General features: G+C 40.1%; 2 protein-coding genes across 11 annotated transcripts in view; one reads left to right on the top strand and one right to left on the bottom strand.

The window, feature by feature from the left end:
• Positions 1–15,278, top strand: part of LOC112468399 (kinesin-like protein KIF2A) — a 35,061-nt gene extending 19,783 nt beyond the window's left edge. For 3 of the 9 annotated variants that reach the window (XM_025037543.1, XM_025037542.1, XM_025037541.1), the window contains 11 exons: positions 123–217; positions 1,377–1,499; positions 3,219–3,365; positions 4,693–4,723; positions 6,063–6,483; positions 6,693–7,266; positions 7,505–7,754; positions 7,871–8,025; positions 8,110–8,316; positions 8,429–8,603; positions 9,024–10,795. In XM_025037543.1, coding sequence (XP_024893311.1) covers positions 123–217; positions 1,377–1,499; positions 3,219–3,365; positions 4,693–4,723; positions 6,063–6,483; positions 6,693–7,266; positions 7,505–7,754; positions 7,871–8,025; positions 8,110–8,316; positions 8,429–8,603; positions 9,024–10,135 — 3,290 coding nt within the window. In that variant the 3' untranslated portion in view covers positions 10,136–10,795. The other 6 variants (XM_025037546.1, XM_025037549.1, XM_025037544.1 and 3 more) reach the window with 6 other exon arrangements.
• A 257-nt stretch (positions 15,279–15,535) lies between these two features.
• Positions 15,536–23,079, bottom strand: LOC112468401 (protein mothers against dpp). Of its 2 annotated transcripts, none has more exons than XM_025037552.1 (3): positions 22,941–23,079; positions 20,167–21,499; positions 15,536–20,087 (listed from the first exon to the last, which is right to left on the bottom strand). In XM_025037552.1, exons 2-3 carry the CDS (start codon positions 21,414–21,416, stop codon positions 19,928–19,930), a joined length of 1,410 nt encoding a protein of 469 aa, XP_024893320.1. In that variant the 5' UTR covers positions 21,417–21,499; positions 22,941–23,079; the 3' UTR covers positions 15,536–19,927. The 2 variants fall into 2 exon arrangements, with proteins under 2 accessions (XP_024893320.1, XP_024893319.1); XM_025037551.1 differs by having other exon boundaries at positions 22,507–23,078.
• Between the last annotated feature and the right edge of the window lie 262 nt (positions 23,080–23,341).

Below are 23,341 nucleotides of genomic sequence, written 5' to 3'. Positions count from 1 at the left end.
AGATAAGATACGCTTTGTTAAGTAAAACAACGAATATTCGCGTATATACTCACTGGTCGAGTAATCATTATAACCGTATTACTCCAATCCTTATACATTGCAATGTACAATTTTTGTTTCAGGTCGCGTTCACTCGGCAGTCGTCTCCGGTATTAATTTAGAGCAGCGCACCGTAACTGTAGAATGGTTCGAGAGAGGAGAAACCAAAGGCAAAGAGGTAAGTGCGTTCATAAATTATTCTGAGCAATTTATAATTACTCAAAAGCAGAGAGTTACAAGTTCGGATTTTCTTTTTGAAATTGAGTGGATTTAATTTAGAATTATTTTTATTTATTTGAAATTTATTTAATTAAAATATTTACATTGTTAAAAGATAAAATATGATATTCATTGTACAGCATTTTTTAATTTTTAACCATTTTAATTTTTGACAATTTTATACATTAAACAGAGAATGCGTGTAGTAGAAAATTCCTCTGTTGAAATAATTCGGAAGTATTTTTTTTACTTGCGACTTTCTTGTGGAAATTATTAAAAATACCAGTATATTTGTGTACGCATACCTTAAACATACGTGTCCAACTATGTTTTTATCTGACATTTGCGCTACGATTAACTTTCTCTCTCGCAATCTCGCCGCGTTGAACCGCAATATTACAATTCCGCACATCCGTAGGTCACGGTTATTTAGCTATTTTCAATTCCGCAATGCTTATGCAATGCCACAGGGCTAACGTGAAGCCCACTAACGGGGGCGCGAATCTATTTCCGACAGGCTTGCAAGTCCACAGATTTACCGTCAGTCAAGTCGGTTCGGTCGAACGTGACTTTTGCAAAAAGTCATGCGATACAATGCTATTAGTCTCGTGAGAACGTGAATTTCGAATTGTAAATAAAGTATCGTACAACTTTTATATTTCTTTTTTCGGTCAGTCGCGAATTTCGATAGCAACTTTGTTTAACATTTTACAGTTAAATGCTAAATATTGAATTTAAATACCCCGTTAATTATTCTTCCTATAGATATTAACACAAGGCTTTTTTCGAAGATTCTATTAATTCTTCCATAATTTTATGTCCTATTCGCGGAATTAATTGTGCAAGATTTGTATTATTACAAAAATGTCCCAACAAAGTTTTATTCCACGCCGAAAGGTAATTTGCGTGAAAATAGAGATAATTTGTGAACTCTGGAGTTTTAATATTACTCTTATTCAAATAATTCTGCTGGACACATAATCTATTAACTTCACTGGTCTTAAGGGAAATTATGTGATGATCAATTTCCATAATGCCGTAAAAGATAATGCAAGACAAATAAATGACAATCCAAATTTATTTGGATTCATATACAATATATATATATGTTTTTTCAGGTGGAAATCGACGCGATTCTTGCCTTGAATCGCGATCTGAACCAAAAGATGGGACCACGAACCGAGATATGTGCGCTACCGCAAGTGATGAACAACCACATGTTGGCGTCCTCAAAAGCAAAGGTACGTATAGTTCAATTATCTTTTCTCAAAACGCATAGTCGAAACGTCGAATAGTGCGTTCTAGGTCATTGTCAAGCATATATTCGTAGAATCAATTGTCAATTAAATTACGGAAGGTGCGAAATTGTCGCTCTTCCACGTTCTGTTCATCTCGAACCTCGAAGACTTCCTAAATAAAAATGGAAAATAGTGCACATGTAGAGAAACGTTAAAGAATTAACGATACGAGTTAACGGAAACTGAAAGGTCTTATATAATTTTCCGCTTTAATTTTAATCTTAATTTAAATTTACAGATTTTAAATTACAGGAATTCGGAAATTATTTATCGGTCTGACAGATAAGCGAAATGGTACATGTACCGCTGTTAGATAAGCAAACTCTCGCGAAAGTCTCGCGATTATTCAGACGTTGATCCCGTGAATGACGGCGCGCATGCCACTTTGCGAATCAAACTCGACGCAAGTCTTGTGTCCGCGTAAAATTCGCGGTCGATCATCGACTGCCTCGGCAGAATTCTGTTTACCGGTTGCCCGGGCTACGTGAAATAACCTCGCTCCTAATATGGAAAGAATAATCCGATCCCGCGTCTCGTGGCGTTTGCACCGCGGTAGGCATGTTCCAGTACCTATACGTCTTTCAGGTAGGAGTCCCCGTCACTCGTAATCGGTCCACCGCAAGCCTTCGAATCTGACGTGACGATGACACGGAGTCTGATCTCGTCAGGTCTCCGGCTTCCCCGTCACGTGGAGCCCGCGTCTAAGATAAACAATTGCGACTTCCGCTGCAAAATTTGCATCGTGCGTTCGTTGCTTCTTTCATTCTCGTAGATTTAGACCAAGGCTTTTTGAGGTAGATCCTGAGTTTGTCCTAAACAGTTTGTAGATGTTTGATTGCGTAGACTTAACTTTTCTTATTAGTAATACTTGTGTCATGCGATATAATCACGGTGGACTATATATACAAATATACATATAGACTATATACATATATGTTGCACAAGGTGTCGCGAAAACCGCGTACTTTCTCTGCAGCAGAATTCTTGAATTATATGTGGATCAAAAATTGCAAAGTTTACTTTGAATTTAAAGAAATCGACTTCTGGAATAACTCGCATTTATATTTTTAAACAGAGGAGGAACATTTGTGAAAATTGAATATTTTGATTACTATTTGTCAGAGACAAAGTTAGATGAAACTTGAAAAGTAACATAATCGATGTGATGGGATTCAAAGACTCAAGGAAAATAGGATTCAAGGAACCAAGCCCAGGATTCAAATAATCCTTGGTTTGGGTGTCCAATGATCCAGTTCGTAATACATATAAACAGTTCGTAATACATATTAGAACACAACGTAAAACTCCTCAAGAAATTCTCGAGCCTGTAAATACGTCGATCGACAAAAGTCAAAAAGTCTCGCGCGTCATTCCCGCTACTAACATGGTAACATCTTTTTTTTCCTCCATGGACGCTGCTCATAATCATGGACCTCGTGTCGACGATGGACCACCGACCACCTATCCCCGGGCAAAACTGATCGATAACAAACCGATCTTGAATACGAAACTCACGTCGTCTCGGCCATCGTTCATCCGCAAAATTGCCGTCTTTTTTGACGACTTTTCCCCTCATCGATCCCCTCGGTGGCTCCGTCGACCGCGGGTATAATCGTCCGATTGATTTACGTAAAACTGGCCGTGACTACGATCTGCGATAAGGAGCCGGACTCCTCGGCTGAGGAGGACGAGGGGGTCGACGAGTCGGAGAACCAAGAGGAGGGCTCCCTCGGACGCCATGGTGGTCACACCACGAGAAACGGCCTCGCATCCGCAACGCTTCCTGTACGAGTCACATCTCGTCTCTCGGTAACGCGCACCACCTTCCCCTCCATCACCGCAACAACTGCAACCGCAACACACAACCCTCTCACAGCAGCAACAATCGTCCTCCGTGGTCGCCGAACTGACCTTAGCATCTTCGAGAATGCTCGAAGAGCTGAGTTTTACGATACCGATTTTACGATATCTTATTGCGAATTTTATTACTTGAGTCGTAATGCACGAAGGAATTATATGGAAAATACGGCACATAAATCAATCTCTTTAGAAATTATTTAAAGGAAAAATTATTTAATTCGACAGAAGATGACTATTTTATGACTACTGTCCATTGGAGCTAGCATAGATACATGTATCTTTTGAATAATCAAATGAGAAAATGATATATCTTAATTTCACGATGATTTATATGCCATAAATGTTTGATACAAGTGGAAAATATCCTGAAACATTATCATGACATGAAATAATAATGGAAGATATATGTGAAGTTAAATAATTACTTGTATCCAATCGATTGTATCATGATAGACTGATGATTCACCGTTATCGTGAAGTTCATAATTGTTTAATTAAGATGAATGTTCCTTAAATAACTATCTTGAAATATTATTTTCAAGACTGATAAAAATTACGTAGTTTGAATTGCAAAAGAAAATTTTCGACCTTCTTGATCTGCCTGAATTTTGAGATTCGTGTCAAAAGCTTCTCTCGCATGGAAGATGCTAAAAGAGCGTTCGCAGCCTCGCATTTTCTCTATCACGAAAAACGTCGGCTTTTCCCAAAATGCCCATCCACCAGAGCACAGATCCACCGCTAGTCGCTAACGTTTCTTTTCACCCTTTTTGCACCCTTTTCACCCTTTGCTTGAATCTGATGGGGTCTCGGACAGATGGATATCCCGAGTGGCTGAGCGAGTTAGCTAGGCTGGTGACTTAGCGGATATCCAGCGTATAGTCAGCGAGAACTCGCCACACGGCATTCTTTCATTTTCGTTCGCGGAAATGCTCAGTTTCGTGAAACGGAATGGAAGATCGCGCAGCGCGATTGCCCTACACCGTGACTGGGTCAAAAACCGTGTTGTTATGGCGATCGATATGTAAAAGGAACGGGCGGGCGTGATTAACGAGCGATCGATATAAACCGCTTCTTATCTCTCGCGTTCTGGCGAAATACGTCGGCAAAAAGATGTATCATACACCCGGCTTCGAAGGAAGCACCGTTTTATTTATTTTTTTCATTTGCAGCACCTCTTATATTGTAAATCGACAAAACACTCCTCTTCGTTGCACGAAGAAAACACCATCCTCTTTAATTGAAATGACTGAACGTAGTTTGTTTTCTTTATTTTCAGCACTCCACCAGGCTGTCTATCCCAGTGAAAGGTACGTTAGCGACGAAGATTCGATGCCTGTCTCGTTACACTTTGCTAAAATAAGCGGCATGGTTATCAGTGAAATCGTGACGATTACAACATACTTACTCCGCGCATATGTAACGAGCCGATGTCTGTATTTTCGTAGATAAATTTTCATCGTAATGGCCGCTAATTGCAGCGGTAAAACGTGTCTTGATTATACCGTTAAATAAAAAGGATATAGAAATTTAATGAAACCGGACTAATTGCGCGCGTTCGCTTACACGCCACTCCGCTGATCTTTGTTCGATCGAAAAGAGAGATTGGCGAGCGCGGTACGCGAATTTCCACGTGTTTCCCGATTCACGTGCCGATAAGCGTGGACGACGGCCGAACTTTCGGCGTTCGATAAGTCAATTTCGTGACCGGACATCGCGAGTTGAGCGCGTGTGCGTCGTCGTCTTTTCACCCAGATAAAGCCAAGTGTCGACGAGACACTTGGCTGCACGTGTGTATGGTCGAGCCGTGACTATCGATATTCGTGCGCCGTATGCAAGGCAGGCGGCACAAGGGCAAGGACCCCGAGACAGAACCTACAGTACGACGTGTAGACCCAGCCAAGGGGGTGTACTTCGCTGCTGACCCTCCCTCGAGCACTGTTCGATCTACCTCGTCGGCGGCGGTGCGCACCACCCGGCGGAACGTCGCTCCCGTTCGCCTCTCTCACGACGGACAGTTCGGTTTTTAGAAGTTAAAGAGATCTCACGTATGCCGCGTCGACCATGAGATTCGACCCGCTCGCTTATTGCTTCCGGAGGAAAAATAAAATCCGCGACTGCGAAAGTACGGACGTCTCTGATGATAACAATCGGATCCTGACGCTTCGAATCGAAGACGACGATGCCGGTAATGCGTGTGACGAATCTCGTGCTGGAGATTCTGTGGTCTCTCCGCTGATAATCGAGCGAAAACATGTGCCTAATTGTCTGCGATTCTTATCTCGAGATGAGCGCAAGGGTGAATTAAAAAATGAATGTAAATTAAATTTTATTTGATTTCGCAAAGGATTGGCGAAGTGCAATTACGTTTAAAACTTTAATAATTTTTTTTAGTTTTTTTCTTATTTACGTTAGAAATGTAGTTTTTTCCTTCTGTTACGTGGATGTATAGCGATTTAAAAAAAATTATCAGATTCGAGGCGTCATAAGCGTGAAAAGGACCGAGCAAAAAGCGGGATGGATCACGCGAGACCAAAGACATGATTTATGTTTCTCGCCTGATTTTAATCTCGACGAAGTTGATTCGATCGCCGAGGGTAAGGAGGACAGTGCGGGCATCATTAATCCTTCCTCATACCAATGTTTCAGCGGGTTCGAATAGGCAATTGTCACGACCGACGGGTCGCCCGACGAACATAATGCCATCAACCACGTCGGTGAACGGTCACGGCGAATCGGTTTCCGGCCTCACCGGACGTCGGGAGCTCGAGAACATACCGCCGACGCCGACGGCGGCCGTCACGCAATGCCTGATGACCCCGGTGCAGAACAGACAGCAGAAACAAGCGCAGCAGCAACAGCAGCAACAACAACAGCTGCAGCAACAGCAGCAACAAGCTCAGATAGAGAACGGCCGGGGTAGGCGATCCAATGTCGTCAAGGAAGTCGAGAGACTGAAGAAGAACAGGGAAGAAAGAAGGCAACGTCAAGCGGAATTGAAAGAGGAGAAGGAAGCGTTGATGAATCTGGATCCAGGCAATCCGAATTGGGAATTTTTGGCTATGATAAGGTTGATTTGGCTTTCATACTTTCTGCGCTTAAAATATAATATCGTTTAAGAAATATTGTTCAATACTTAATATTAATATTATCCGTTTGAGTTACATACCTCAAATAAATATTGCGTTGATCTTCGTAGAATATCCATATGTTTAGATAATGTTTCATGATTGATAAGAGACATTATTGTTTATCGGTTTGTATTTATTTAATTTGCAGGGAATATCAAAACAGCATAGAGTTCAGGCCGTTGCGAGAGACCGACCCCGTGGAGAATCATCAGATCACAGTGTGCGTGAGGAAACGTCCGCTCAACAAGAAAGAACACACGCGCAAGGAGATCGACGTGATCAGCGTGCCTAGCAAAGATCAGATGGTGGTGCACGAGCCGAAGTCCAAAGTCGACCTCACCAAATATCTTGAAAATCAGATCTTCAGATTTGATTATGCGTTCGATGAGACGTGTAACAACGAGATCGTCTACAAGTATACAGCCAAACCATTGGTGCAGACGATCTTCGAGGGTGGCATGGCTACGTGTTTCGCGTACGGTCAGACTGGCAGCGGCAAGACCCATACAATGGGCGGCGATTTCAATGGCAAGACGCAGGACTGCAAGAAGGGCATCTACGCCATGGTTGCCAAAGACGTGTTCAAATGCCTCAAACTGGCCAAGTATCGGCCCCTGAATCTGGTCATTTCCGCTAGCTTCTTCGAGATTTATTCCGGCAAGGTGTTTGACCTTTTGGCAGATAAGGAGAAACTGCGAGTTCTGGAGGACGGCAAACAGCAGGTTCGCTTTATATTGAAATAAAAAATTTTAATTGACTCTAATTGCTAGATAATCGTTATTAAACTTTGTATCAATTGCTTATGTTCAATATTACACATTTTCAATTTATTTTTACACATATTGGCTATCTTCCATTATATTATCAATAGATTCCTAAATCAATTGGCAATTATTTGTGGTTATCCAATTTAGCTCCATCTTAATATTCCAAAATTTTTCTCATGTCTAACAACAATAGGTCCAAATAGTCGGATTAACAGAGAAGGTCGTGGAGACTTGCGACGAAGTATTAAAGCTAATACAGCACGGAAACAGCGCCAGAACGAGCGGTCAAACGAGCGCTAATTCTAATTCATCGAGATCACACGCGGTGTTCCAAATAATAGCGCGTATCCCGGGCACACATAAGGTACACGGAAAGTTCTCGCTTATCGATCTTGCTGGTAATGAAAGGGGTGCTGATACGTCGTCCGCTAATAGGCAAACTCGTAAGTAAATGTACAATTAATTCTTAACGACGACCGAAATGACGCTAGTGATTATAAATAATGATCTACGTCTGCTTTAGCTTTCTGACGTAATAAATGTCTATTTGAATTTTTAGGAATGGAAGGTGCTGAGATCAATAAATCTCTGTTAGCATTAAAAGAATGTATACGCGCGTTAAGCCGTAAGGGTACGCATTTGCCTTTTAGAGCAAGCAAATTGACTCAAGTATTAAGGGACAGTTTTATCGGTGAAAAATCAAAAACATGCATGGTAAATTATTTCATAGTTATATTATCATAAAATAGAGATATCAAAAGAGAGACAGGCATTTGAACGGATATTAATTGTTTATAGATAGCGATGATTAGTCCCGGGATGAGTTCCTGCGAGCACTCCCTAAATACGTTAAGATACGCGGATCGAGTGAAAGAATTGGCGGCAACTGATCCTACGGAAATAAAAGCTTCGCCGACGGATGATGATAGGGGTATGAAGATTGAGGAACAGGGAAACAATAGCGTGTTATCGGATAGCGATTTAGCACAGCTTCGATCTCTCAATGTAAGTGCAACGCATAATGACAATAATAATTAAAAAAGTTATATGTATAATTATAATAAAAATTAAATAATTAAAATTTAACTATCAATGCGAATGATTTTCTTCTTCACAGGAAGGTGAACTCTCGCAAGATTTGTACACTTTCCATGAAGCAGTATCAGCTCTGCAGATGCTTGAAGAAGAAGTGTTGGATACGCACAAACTGGTCATGGATAATACGACTAAATTCCTTAATGACGCGCACAGTGTATTCAGCGCGACTCATGAGGTGGATTACGATCAAGAAGGTAAGATAAACGTTTGCACATTTATGTTTTTCTATTGGCTTTCCGTTTGTTACCGCTTTAATTTTCGTACACTGCGTTGTGTTGGATGGTGCACTTTCGTTAACGAGATATATAAATTATTTCTTCCGTGTGTCATCACACAGAAGCATATTTTTTTTTCTTTTTGATGTATCAAGAAAACCAGTTTTCGAATACGAAAGTTGATATTATTCAATGAGGGCTTTTAACGTCAGATTACTTGTGAAAATTTTCATGATAAAAATTCACAGGCATTATGTGGCGATAAATAACGAACCCTTTTAAGTGACGATACGTGTCGTTGAGATTATTTCGCCAATATCTTGTAAAGACTTAAAAAAGTACGAAAAAGTACGAAACGTTGTACTTGCCGGTATCACAGTGCATCGCATTTTATGACAGATACGCGCAGTAAGACTAAGGCAAATTCGATCATCACGTTAAACCGCCACCGGAGAGGCAGCAGCTCGACAAACGCGACGATAATAAACGACGACACGGACAGCGACACGCAGACTTTAAACACAACGGAAGTAGATACGATCGCGAAGAATTCGTTGATGTCTTCTCCCTGGAAGGATGAGATGGAGTTCAGAAGCGATTTCAGTTCGAATGACACCGAGGAAGACTCGGGCGTTCTTCCTCGTACGCCTGTCAGGTCCAATATCACGAAGAAAAGCATGACGCCCGGTCGAATTGCCAGAAAGAATTCAATTAATAAAGGCACGCCCGTGCGTTCTATTCAAAGATCCAATCAAAGTCAACGGGTGAAAGTGTCCACTAGTGACAAAAAGAATAGATATCACTGGTCTGGTACATTCCGTACTAAAACAAGCCCAGGCACATCCTGTAGCACGTATTATTCGCCTCGCAAGGAAAAATCGCACGCCATAAGTAGTCTGACGAATTACAATTGTTACTGCGAGGACTTCGTGAAAAAGAAATCCGGGAGCAAGGGAGATATTTTCTACCCGAACAAATTTGATCCACAAGCTGTCGACGATTCATGGCAAGATTGGATCGGCTGCCAGCCTTGTACTGACATTTGTACTGACAACTTTGAGGGACGTAACAATTTTAAAGATTACGATACTGATCAGGATAACAGCGCGTTGCCGGCAGAATTTTCTGACGTTAATATAAATTTAAGACGAAGAAAGATGACGGATGTAGGCAATAAGAATGAGAATACGTATGACGTGGACTCGCAAACAAACAATAGCATTATTTTATATTCTCAACTTGCACATGACATCGATAATGTTAATAAGGAAGATAATCTTTGCATTGTCAAAGAGTTTATCGATCCTTCGATAAATATCAAATCAAATATCGGAAAGATGATTAATTATCCGGAGGAGAAATCTGCTATTCAATTAGATTGCTATAAAATTTTGTATTCACTGCTATCTTTCTTGAAAAACGTTATTTTGTTTTCGCTGCTGCCAACAGCGTACATTATCTTTTTTATTTATGTACAAGAGAGAGAGGATAAAAAACAGGGTAACATATAATTATTTGCATAAAACAGCCATGCAGATCAATCCTCAGCCTGTAGGCGTTAAAGGTTAAAAAGATAATTTTAATTTTATGCTTTATATGTTATTATTATTTTTATTCATTCATATTTAGGATAGACTAGTGATATCAAAAATCAATATTTTATGTTTTTATATATGTGTGTGTAGTATAGTGTAAAAAAACTTGAAATGCTGTTACATAATTTTAATCTTTTAATTTAATTTGAATGAAAATGCATTCCTTCGAGCACTTGACTGTATGCACGTTTGAAATGTTATAAATACTAATTTTACGTGTGCCATAGTGATGTTAAATGTATTTGATTTTGTAACTGTATTTTTTGCGCAGCACTCGTCGTTTATCTTGTGAACTAGTTTCTATTTTAAGATTTTTTTTAATTTTAAAACAGTATTTTTTAATACACAAAATTCACTACAATATATATGACATTTTTTATAAACGTATTACGAGCCACTTATTTAAATCACATAAGTATTTTATCAATATTGTTAGTTTTTACAAAAAATATGGCTGGCCATAGTTTGGAAATTATAGCATAGCAAATAAAATTTTTTAGGTGCCTATACTTGTACACTTTATATAAAAATCACATTGCATTGTATACCTGTAGGAGAAATTTAATGTAATACCAGAAAACGTTACAGATTTGAGGCGGAAAAGAACAAAGTTTGAGTCACCCTACCTGAGGAGTTTCTCGTTGCGTAGACGTCTTATAGAGAGAAAACTATTTTCGGACGGTACGACAATATTATTCGATTAACAATTCTATAAAATAGTTTCAGAGAAACAGCTTGTTTTAATGTGCACCATATGTACTAATGATACGCATCACATTATTTCGTCATCTGGATATCACATGCATTTCAATCGGGTGTGAATAGATGCAATTTATACAATGTATAGATTGCATCTTCTATGCACACGAGTCAATATTTTAAAAAATTTGACTTACACGAGGATGGCTTTTACCCCTCCATATGTAGAAGCAATATTTTTACGAAGACAGATTTACAGTATTAATATCAAACTTTATATTTTTCTTAGAAGGCAAACGGATATCCTGGGAGGGTAAACTCAACATTTTTCTTTTCTTTTATTGTTGTTGCATATTTTTATTTTATTAAATATAATATTATCAAGTACGTTATCTTGTGAAATAGAAACTAAATAATTTTATATATATATATGTGTGTGTGCTGTAGAAATTCAATTTAAATGACATGGAATTAATATTGTTATATATAAAATATGATTAGCATGTACACATTAGAAGCGTGAACGCATTATTTTATGTATGTACGCAAACCGAATTCTTGTTAGTAAATGTTATTTTTGTGGATTATTAAACTGATAGCAACGTCACACGTTAAGGATAATTATACGTTTATAAGAGAACTACTCAATGAGTCTGGCTTGTGTGCTCAGCTTAAGCTTCAATTTGTGTAACGATATCGATATTTAATTACATTTATACGTTTACATGTTACAAATAATGTTCACATTTTAATCCTGTAACTTCAGGCGCTTTCAGACTAACTTACAAACAGCTACAAATAAGTCATTAATGTGCAAACATATACCAAAACATTCTTATTAATTTTCTTAACTATGCTTTCATGTAAAACTAGCGCCTTTTATTTACAACTCAAGTAGCGAGTTGGAAGTAAGTTAGATTTAAGCTGCTTTAGGTATCATCTCTTATTTCAAATCACTAATGATTATCGTTTAATTAACATTGTAACTTTTTTATTTTTATGAGTTTCATTGCCATGTGTGTTTATTGTCGCTGAAGCATTAAGACGTTACTAAACTTGTTACAAAAACTGTGATCAAAAAGCTCAGCATTACGTCTCCGGCTGGACGAACTAAAGCAGCAATGAAACTCGATGACAAATATGTGTCTGTTATCCACGTTTTAAGAAGATGTAAAGCTAAACACGATGCTCGAATAAAGCAGGGGAAATAGCTCCAGCGTTCACTTTGTAATACGTCATCTCTATGTATATCCGATTTAATCCTTAACTACGCTAAGCCGATGTGTCTAATCATGCTCTTGGGTGCTCTGACGGGTGTGCGTGTTATCTGTTGCAGCATATGCCCAAAAGTGGGAGCAGTTGTTAATACAGCAACGTGACATTCTGAACGCCGCGCTCGACCAAGTCAGCCAGTTCCGCGGGCAGCTGTTGCAGGAGGAACAAATCAGTCAGAAGATGACCCGATCGCGCAACATCACCATGCGGTACAATTAAGGATGTTATAACGAACCCTTCTAGCGAACGCGAAAAAAAGACACAAAAAGTAATTGTCTCTCACCGGTGAAAAAAGCCCGCTTCTTATGTGTGTATCAATTTTTAAGTACAAGTGCGCGCGCGCGCGCGCCAGAAGCAGATTTACCATGACACTAGTGCGACAGTCCATAAAAAACGCAAAATGTAACAAAACTTCATCTTGCCTTCGAAATTGCTACGAAATATACGCCGTCGAGGCAGCAAAGAGCTCGACTCGTAAATCTCATCTTAGCAATCATATCTTGTATCATATAACGATTCTTCTCGAATGATCCTCCGTAGCAAGATGACAGAGTAAGAAGAAGGAATTCCACAGGAAGGGATATGTAAGGAAGCCGAAGTACGGCAGGCATAATAACAATAATCGCTTAAGAATTCACCAGCGAGAAATTAACAATTTGTTATTTTTACCGTATCAGATACGTTTATCTCGGCCGGAGTCGGCGAAGAAATTTTTTAGTCAGGATTTTTCTTTAACGCCTCTTTTAGCTTGGAATCGTAGGAAATTTTAAAGCGAATACGGAGCCACTCGCGAAGATAATAAACGAACACGTTTGTTTCGGCTCGGGGATCCAAGTTCAATACGTAATTGCATATTTTTTTTCGAAACGAGTTTTTACGTGTTTTACATACTTTCGGGCCGCACCGAGATCAGCAAAATTTTAAGCCGTCAACGACACGTCGATACTCAATTGTATCCGTTTATCCGTTTTTAGATGCGAAGCACCATTGCGAATGATAATGCGTAAGCTCCACACCATCAAATGAACACTCGTTTTTTTTTAGGCTGTAGAATGCTAGGCGTATTATTACGAGGGACCCAGTGTATTATTGGATAAAGGAAAAAGCCTTAGTGAGCCGATTTGTCAGAAAAGAAAGCAGATATGTCACGACGATACTTTGTACACACTCATTAACACGCGCATACGTACAAGTGCATACATACACACGCGTAGCGATCGACTTCTTTCGCGAACCAAATAACGACTGATTTCCGAGAGGAGGAAAAGAAAAAGATGTAACTCTTAGTTCGTAAGAAGGAAACTACCCAGCGGCGCTGATCCGGATATTTAAGTTTCTTAGTATTAATATCGTCGACGGCATCTCACAAACGGTCCTCTTTTTTTTCTTACGTTATTAAAAGTATGAGATTAAATCTTCATTTGGTTTATCAACGCATACGCCTGTGTTTTCTTCCTCACTCTACTGAATCAATACTCAATACTCGCGGAGCGGTCTCAGCGTGCGCGCAAGCTTCACAAGCTTTACTATGGATACGTCCAACGGAATACCGTCGATTTTCATGATTATAGCTACTGCAGTGAAAGTGAAGGTAATGGTCCCCCTATCGACATATTTTCTTTAAGCAAAGAAAATCGAATCCGTAAGATATCCGTAAGTTATATAAAGCAATAAATTCTTATCTTATCCCATTTCTGATCTCTACATTCTCTAAAATGCATCGCGACAAAAATTCGATACAAATATGATGCTAATATTATAATAATACCTGGAATCAATGTTCTTTGGCCGGAAATATAAAACTCCTCCAATAAATCGTAGAAAGCAGAGCTAGGGTTCACAATCAGTGTTCAGCATTCGTGTATAATTTAAGAAACGCAGTAATTTTTTAAAATATACTGTTTTTTAAATATTTTAATGTCGACAAGACATTCTCAGTATTTGTCTAAAATATTTACGGTCTCTAAAATATTTACCGTGTCTTATTCATGCAGGCCGACTAGTTTCTTATCACGATTTGTCGAGGATCATACATCGCATTACAATACCAATTGCAAGGAGATATATATCGCACTGCAGTCGCACTAGACAATAGAGAGTTAAGAAGATTAATATAACGCGTATCGCACGTCACACGACTTTATCTCTCTTGATGATTTTATCCCGGATTCCCGTTCCTGTATAAGAGCGTAAGATCCTCTCGTGTACTCGCGAGTTAACAATCATTATTACGTGTAGAGAATCGTTTCAATTGTAACTCGAGGGAAGTTGCTCTCGGTCTTGAAAGCTTAGAGATAAATTAACAAAGTAACAATAATAACGCGCGGATAGAGTGGATAGATGGGAGTAACGGAACATTGACATCTGTGTTGACACAAGATTTACGATTTTTTATATAAATATATGAAGAGTACTCATAGCGGAGTTGTTTGAAGAAATTGTTTGAGATTACTGTTGTATCAAAGGTAAATAAGATGGTAGCGCGTGCCGCCGAGGGCATGCTCTAATTTAATTCAACGTATCGGGCGTGTATTATCGATCGGAAGCTGCGATGACCACGTATTAGAGTCATGCTTCGCTCGTCGAAAAAGTTGTTTCTCGCTACATATCCGACGTTTTCCGATGGTTGCTAAATATATGTCGCCTTGATTAAGAAAATGCTAAACGTTTTCGAGGCAGTTGGCGACTGCCGTAGCTCAGGCATACGAGTATGTTCCCATCGTCGAGATTTATAATTTAGCTTTTCTTTAAGACACCACGAAAAGGATTCGCGTTTCATCACCTCGAATATATAGTATTTTTTAATGAATAGAAGCGCGATAGGGAGAGATGTGAGAGGCTTAGCAATCGAAAGATGTTAGTATACTTCTTATTTTTTTATAATCGTATAATTTAATTGCGGAAGGGAGATGAGTAAATCAAACGTACGACACATACTCCCCGTCCCTACCCCTACTATATGTCGTAATTAATAGTCGACCTCTGAACTATCCTAATTCGATGTGCACAGAACATTTTTGGATACGTATGAGAGAGGTTTCACGTTGTTGCTTTATGAATGAAATAAATCAGATTGGAAAATGAACATTCCGTTACATTCCTCACCTCATCCTGATCAGTCCATCTTGATAAGATTTGAAAAGAAAATATGTATAAGTAGGGGAGAGATTACTTTTATAGAACTTCTTACGTAGTAAAACCGCATGTACTTATTTTCTGATTTTGAGCACGATCTTTGCAATACTACTTAATTTTACCAGTAAAATCTCAGTCGACGCATCGAAGGGATCCGGGATGGGTGATCAAATGGCGTAATTGCGTAACGAGTACAAGTATTCAATATAGATACACAGGTAGGTATTAATTTTATTTTCATACTTGGTAGAGCTGCACAAGACAACGATTACCAGAAATGCATGCGTGGACAGCACAGGTGAAGGCGCGTGGAGACCGAGCGGATAATTTATATGCCGTCTATGCCGAACGATACATGTTACAGCTGATCACGAAGAATTTACCCTAAGTCCCATGGACGCCATTATCCTGCCGGGCCTAAAAATTTCGCCGACGGCAACGACGACGGAAATCCTTTATCGGTGCACGGAGCGCTCAATCAGTGCTGGGACGTGTTCGAACATTTCATTCTTTTTTTTCCCGTGGTAACAAAGTACATACTTTGTATACGCAGACCTGTTCAACTAAGTCAACCATTTACGCTAGTTTTTCATTAAAGGTCTAATCTCTTACCGTATAATATGTCACATATAACACAAAGATTTTCTACCATCTCTTCACTACATCATATACATATACCTACACACATACGTTACATATATGTATGTACGTACAACTAAAAATGTCGTTCTGTACATAAAATGTCTTTTTCACCAGAAAGAAAAGAAGAACGTGCGAAATAAAATGTACTATGTGCCACGATTTTGGCGGCTAACGCGCGTCCAACTCCGTATTGTTTTTACGATAACTACGTTCTATTTTCTCGCAGAGGTGGCGGCTGTACAGAGATAGAGGAAGCTCGTGTGCCTACGTCGTCGCTGATAGTTGTGAACAACACGATGCAGCCACATGAGCGTCTCGAGAAATCGCACAAGGGGGAAAGAAAAAAAAAAACCCGCGGTTATCTTCTCTAACGGTACAATAATGTGGAATGGATTCCGAAGAGACGTGCTCTCTCTCAAACACGGCTATCAAGATTTAATATATTTACAGCGTCACTGACGCGTGCGGAATATATCGCGCGAGCCCGTTTCCAAATCGCACCTTCGCACTTCAATCGCTCATCTATTTATTCTTCACGGCCTTTACATTAATAGACGGCTTTTCTATAAAAGGAACCGAGCGCTTCTATGTCAGGATTAACGAACGGACGCCTGGAGCATTTTTTTGATCTAAAAATGATAAGAAAATAAATGACGTAACGGTTGATAGATTAATAAGGAAAATGTATATTACGCGTTAATATATCAAATATGTAAATAGGAACATATTCATGTTTGAAAACAATAAGAGCCAGTAGTTTATCGGTTCGCAGCACACTTTACATGTATCATTGGAGATGCGCTCAGTTCTTTCTACATATCAAAGGCACGAGAACTTTCCTCTCCGCGGTAGCTTGAGTGCTCGAAACTTGATTCATATCGCATGACTGTAATCATTGGACAAATATGTTAGACAAATAAGGCTCGATATCAAGCAATTCCCCGTCTGACGTTAATACATAGCGTTAATACATACGTGTACTATAGTATGTGTGACATTGCAGTGCAAACACAGAACTGTACATTTATTTTACATGCGAACAATCGAGGGGACTCTTATACAATTTTCTTCTCTTACGGGAAAACTTTTGTGCACTTTCGGATACATGTTTCACCCCTACGTTCCTGCTATTTTACATTAAAAAATTGCATATATCATGTCGCTTTTATAACTACATAATATAAAAGGCATCCAAGGCACAAACTTGGGCGGTGCGCAACAAAGTACAGTGTTCCATCAATTCTTGAGAGCGTTAAGTTTGAAGTCGAATTCTCAATTCGCAGACCTCAAAGGAAGTAGGCTCATTTCGAGGATCAGGCGCAAAAGCTTAGGCAAGATCGTTTTGTAAACGGGCTTCGCGGTTAATCTATAAATGATTTTTAGTTAGCAAGAAAACGAAGACGTGGCGATAACGTGAAATATAAGCTTACAAGTATAATCGTGCGTATGAGAAACTATCTATGTACATCTTACATCGTAATGCATCGTGCTCGTTTCGAACGTGACAGAGTTCAACGTGTTGAAAAGATTTCGCAACATCATTCTAATCGTTTCGCTATTCAATAGTTCAGCGACGCGGATTACGATCGCTATAAGAGATTTCTAATTTGTGTGCATTTCTCGATAAAATATCTCAGGCAAAATCAGATCATATCTTGCAGAAAGGAACCAATTTGAAGATTCAGAAATGGCCATAAACATACAGCATTTTTTCCTACTTACTTTTACAGTTTTATCTTCTAATATAGAATACTGATCGGTTCCTCCCGTACAAAATTCGATCAGATTAACTACCATTGTATCAAACAATAAATTTTCCTTAAAACGGGCTGAAAGTATCTTACATTTTACCTTTTTTTTTTGTATTCGTCGTTTATTGTCTCCATCGCTTGTGCACTTAGCGCAATTGTACCACATGCAATATCGAATAAACATTCTGTCGACGTTTACGTTTGTACGTTTGTATCCTGTTCTAATTGTATCCAATTATAAATTACATCTTATTCTTTCTTTATCACTTAATTAAGCAAATGGCTTATCTCTTACTAGTTTTTTTTATCTAACATGGAAAAATTATAACGCTATCAGCCAAATAAGTAGCCTTGTTCCCCTTCATACTTTCTTTTGTTTATCACCGAATCGCAAATTTGCCAAATAGCAAAGAATCACAGCTAGGCACACATCGGCAAAACTAGTGACAGCAAATGGCAGTGAAATAAGATGGTATTGTCTATAATTAGGCACTGTTAATATCTGACGGCTTTAAGACACTCATAGAAATCTGTGTACTTTCGAGATACTCGATTTAAGACTTTGAAAACGTGATTACATACAATGAAAAAATTGCATTTCTCTGATGAAATATCACAGTGCGTCAAATTAACATATTATGCGAATATTTCAATTCTTTTTGGCACCTTTCGTAATGTAAAAAAAGTAACAAACGTAATATCAAGCTTAGCTCCAATCAATTAATAAACGTAACTTTTTCGTCAAGCAATGTATAAACTTACTAATAGATGACTTCTTTTCCATTACACACACACATACACACAACACACTTGTATATACGTGTGTAGGACAATTCCCATACAGAAATATATATACAGCACATAAAATTTCATATATTTATAACACATAAAACTTACCTAACCGTGTACTGTTTTTAGGAATTGCAATACGGAAAGCATGTTGCACAATACAATAATCGAGAAGAGTACAATGCAATGTAATGTACATAGAGATGGAGCAAACCATAGATCTTTTTGTAGATTAGCGAGTTTGTTTCAACATATCATCGGACGCAGTTAACTTTTCCGATAGTCAACATGAGATCAACGTCCAATACCTTACATTGAAATATAGATCGCATCATTCATCGATGACTACGTTTACAAAGCGGTTTGTAATCCGGTTTAGTAACTACCGTATACCATCCGATCCAAAATTTTTCTTTCCCGATCATAACGATCATTTAAATATGAACCTATTTTGATACTCTGAACACTTGAAACAATCTTTGATATATATTGTATACTAAAAGTTGTAGTTTAAGTATCAAAAAAGCTCATATTTAAATGATTATTATGATCAAAAGAAGAAAAATTTTGGATCGGATAGTATATACAGTAGTTATTAAATCGGATTACAAGCCGTCGTACACGTAGTCAATAAGAGCCCGCACTATTATAAGTCGTTTAACGATAAATTTGAGTAGATCTATATAGACATTATAGACGTAAATGTACTTTAAAGCACACACGTAACTTAACAGACATAATCGTGAGATTATGCTTAATTTAAACGACAGAAAATATCTTTTCTTTTCGCTTCCTATAATTTGAAGAACTGATGTTCTTCTTTATCAAGCAATTGCAATCATATATTTCTTTTTTTTCATCACAATCAATTTTAAAGTTGTCTAAGGCTTCAATTAAAAGGATTCTGTTTGTATTACAACATTGACAAATACCTCCACAATAAGTCTCCGTATAAAATAAAGTATTAGGCTGATGCATAGATTTGAAAAATATTTCTTTTTTTATATATACCATTATTATATCTCTATATATACACAATTCTGTCCCTATGTAACAGCCAAAGAGTTTTACAGCGTCTAAGTGTATACATTCCGCGATTACGATAACTCCCAAAGATCATTGAATATCTTTTTCTCGCGTAATTTCTCGTAAATTCTTATATATTTCTTTTGAACATTACATTTCTCGCTCATTTTATTATCATTTTTCTCCATAAAATATTATTTTTTTTTAACATAGGTATAACATAGGGCTGAGGGCAACTTACTGTAATTGTATCTCGTCTGTGCACAGTCTCCGTAACTCTCACATGTGTGTGGCAAATACCAGCCAATATATATATATAAACTCTTAAAAGTGCATCGAGACTAATTGTCCTTTTCTTTTAAAATAAATTTCTGCGATGCGTGCATATTACTTATGACACAGAACTTATGGCATTGTGAGGCGGACCCATCTGCGTTAACACTTTGTCTAACCATTGCAAAGGTCCGTGCAAATGTGCTTCGATCCAGCAAGGAGTCGATGTAACATCCTGCCTGTGGTACTCCGCACCCCATCCCTTTACGAAAGACATTCTGTAACCAACAGAATAATAAATGTAATTATATTACTAAAATTTCTTATTGTACAAGAATGTTGTGAATGTTAAATTACCTAATCGTACACATCTTCGTTAACTCGTAGACAGCTTCGAAACCATGGTTCACGCTTTGCGATAAAAGCTGGGCAAATTCTTGATTGTTGAATATCTTCAACGAACATCCCGGTGGAATCTTACAAACTGTACTGGGATGAAAGCCGTGATGGTGATTACAATTTCTAGATTGTACAAATATCGCGGAGTCCGAGAGACATTCAGCATAAACCTCTCCCCCAACGTAGTACAGATGCACTCCTTTGCCTATGTGCCGCCTCGTGTTCTCTATCGTAGAATTTCGGTTCACATTGGACAGCTGCCCGAGACAGAAGCGATCGTTGTTATTACTCGGATTTGTAAAGCCGTCAATAATCACGGAGTGCGAGTGACAATGAAACACCTCGCCCACCCGACAATTCAGTTCGTAATAGGCGATCGAGGCCCAGTAAGGTGGTTCTTGGTAACAGACGGCTGTAGCTGTTTCAATTGGCGTGCTCGTGTCCATTGGAACCGAGTCCGACGACGTGGTTTGCCCGGTCTGAGAGCCATCTTCGGGCGGAGAGTACGCTGGCGGCGGTGTCTCCGGTAATCCATTGGTACCGTACGGGCTCTGTGGGTTTGGCAAAGTCGTACTCCCGGGACTGGGCACGGAACCGACGGAGGACATGGGCGACGTCGGATTAACGCCGCTCGTAGAACCGGCGTTAAAACCGCTAGACGAATAGGACACGTTGTGCGGCATGCTTGGATCGGCCAATTGCTGAAATGGCAACAGAGAATGGCCGGGAGCATATTCCGAGTGTCTAGGAACCAATACCGGTGGCAGTACCGGGCTCTCCACCCTTTTGTAGTGATAGGGATTGATGCAGACTTCCTTCTGCTTGGCAGAGAATGGATATTGACACAGGTCCAGCGGTTTTAACTCGTGATGCGACTGGAGGTCCGGCCATCGCCAGACTCGGCAATATATCACGTGCGGCAAACCCTTGCGGTGCGAAACCTGCAATCTACCGTCTAAACTTCGAGGAATCGTCACGCATTTACTGGGCGTTCCAGGGCAGCTCAGCGCACGCTCCAGTTCCTCGATCGCGCCCTTTCGCTTCTTGAGTTTCTTCACCAACGAGTCCACTGCTTTCTCAGCCCATTTCTCCTCCTCGTCCCCTTGCTTCCAGCCGAGCAATTTTTTCACAGCCGGGCTGGTGAACGAGAATAAACTGTTTAACGAAGACATAGGTCCAGAACTTGAGGCTCCTTCCTCGTCATCCATATTTAAAAGATGACGTATCAATCAAGAGTAACGGATACACATAATATTCTTGTCCACATCTATAAAGAAACTTCGTCAGCGATCTGAAATCATAGATATTTCTCGATTTATAATAAAGTATGCAAAATGGGACAATTCTATCTTACACGAACAATGAGCTTTATTCTTTATTCAAATTTTTGAAAAAAATCAAACTTTTGCTTAAGATTTTACCAAAGCTCACTTCTCAAATTACAAAATGGATATATACGCTTTAATTTGTATATATTAATGTGTATATTTCAATGCATTCATATGAGTGATATATTATAATCCGTGTGTACTATTCAATTTATATTTATATTTATATATTCAAAACTCTTCAGCTCCATCAACTTTAGATTCGCTTTTTTTTCAGAAGATGAGTTTTCTTTTATTGCTGGACAAAGCGTGAATTCGTCGGTCACCCATCCGAATTTTTGCGATGCTATTTTTATAGAAATGTGAGTTTTGGCATGCTCCTCCCACCACTACGTCAACTCGGCGACAAAGAGCAAAATCCCATAAATATTATAATTGGATATTTCAAATTCCGATGGAATATCTTGGCCACTTGTCTGGCAAAAGTTACAAATCTCAGTTACAGAAATACGATTTAGCCAATTTGATATTAACGATTTATTGACTTCGAATTGGAATACGGAAGCAAATTCACCCCGCGTCCCAGTCAAGTAAGTATCTCCGTCCTTCGTTAAATTTATTTAGCGACATTGTCAGCGAATATAGTTTTGCGGGCGCGGCAGGCGCGTTTTCAAAAAAACGGGCAAGGTGGTCCAACGAGTGTTCGGAGTGCTAACGTCGCGCGTATGGTGCATGGTTAACCGCGCGCCGCGGAGCGAGCAGCGAGCGCTTCCGTCGAACGGAGGAAAAAAAGAGGCGAGGAGAGAGAAAGAGAGAAGAACCTGACGCGCCGGAAGCGCACGCCGCGCGGACTACACCCTTCCCCGAATCGGCGTGTGCGGGTGCGGGAGCACCGCGCACCGCGGCGGCTCCCGCCGCGCCGATACCGCGCGCGCCACCGCTCTCGTCGCAACATCTCGCATCAACTTACGCGCGACTCCCTGGCGATTCAGCATTTGTTTTTACCACTGTCTCCCACTCTTGCCGCCTATCGTCCATCGACGCCACGCTCTCGCCATTACGATCTCTCGGCCCAGCGCAAAAAGCGCCCGCGGGGTTATCGATTGCGCCGTTCGACTGCCGTGGTGCTGTTGGGCTGGCCGGCCCCTCGCACCCGCGCCCGACGGCCAATTCCGCGAAACGCCAACGGACGTCCGAGATCGATCCCGAATCAATCTCGCATCGCGGCGCACCGCCGTCCCGCGTCGCTGCGCCCGCCGCGATCTCGCCCCGTTACCATTCCGAACGTGCACGGGGTCGACAGCTATACTACGACGACCGTCGGCGACGGGCCGGGCCAACCCTCCGGCTCTCAGATCCCCCGAATTTCGAACGGCGAACTCACGAAGGTTTCGCGCACCTCACCTCGTTCCACGAAACCTGCGATTCGACTCCCCGTCCCGTCCCCGGTCCCGTCAACTCCGCGCGGAACACTCGGCGATACTCGACGCGCGCGCGCATACACGTCCACCTCGCACGCGGCGACAACTGTGCAAGTGTGCACGACGAATGTTTACTCGGGAAATCGCGCGAATCGCGCCGAGGCAAGGCGCTTATTGCAACGCTGCGTCTGAATCGCCATGTTCGTCCAATCGGGACGCGGGCCAATCGCGCTCTAATGCGCATCGAGTCGAAAAGTGCAGCGCAATAGCGATTCTTTAACGTGATTGGTTCTTGCCTCTGGTTCTTTCCGGAAGTTAAGTCTAGAGACCAATCGCAATGAACGCAGTCGATAGGCCTGTTCCTTTTTAGTTGAACTTCTTGTA

Source organism: Temnothorax curvispinosus, unplaced genomic scaffold, assembly GCF_003070985.1.
Source record: "Temnothorax curvispinosus isolate PA1 unplaced genomic scaffold, ASM307098v1 QBEX01018442.1, whole genome shotgun sequence".
Classification (NCBI taxonomy): domain Eukaryota; kingdom Metazoa; phylum Arthropoda; class Insecta; order Hymenoptera; family Formicidae; genus Temnothorax; species Temnothorax curvispinosus.
This window is presented reverse-complemented; position numbering and strand designations above follow the sequence as displayed.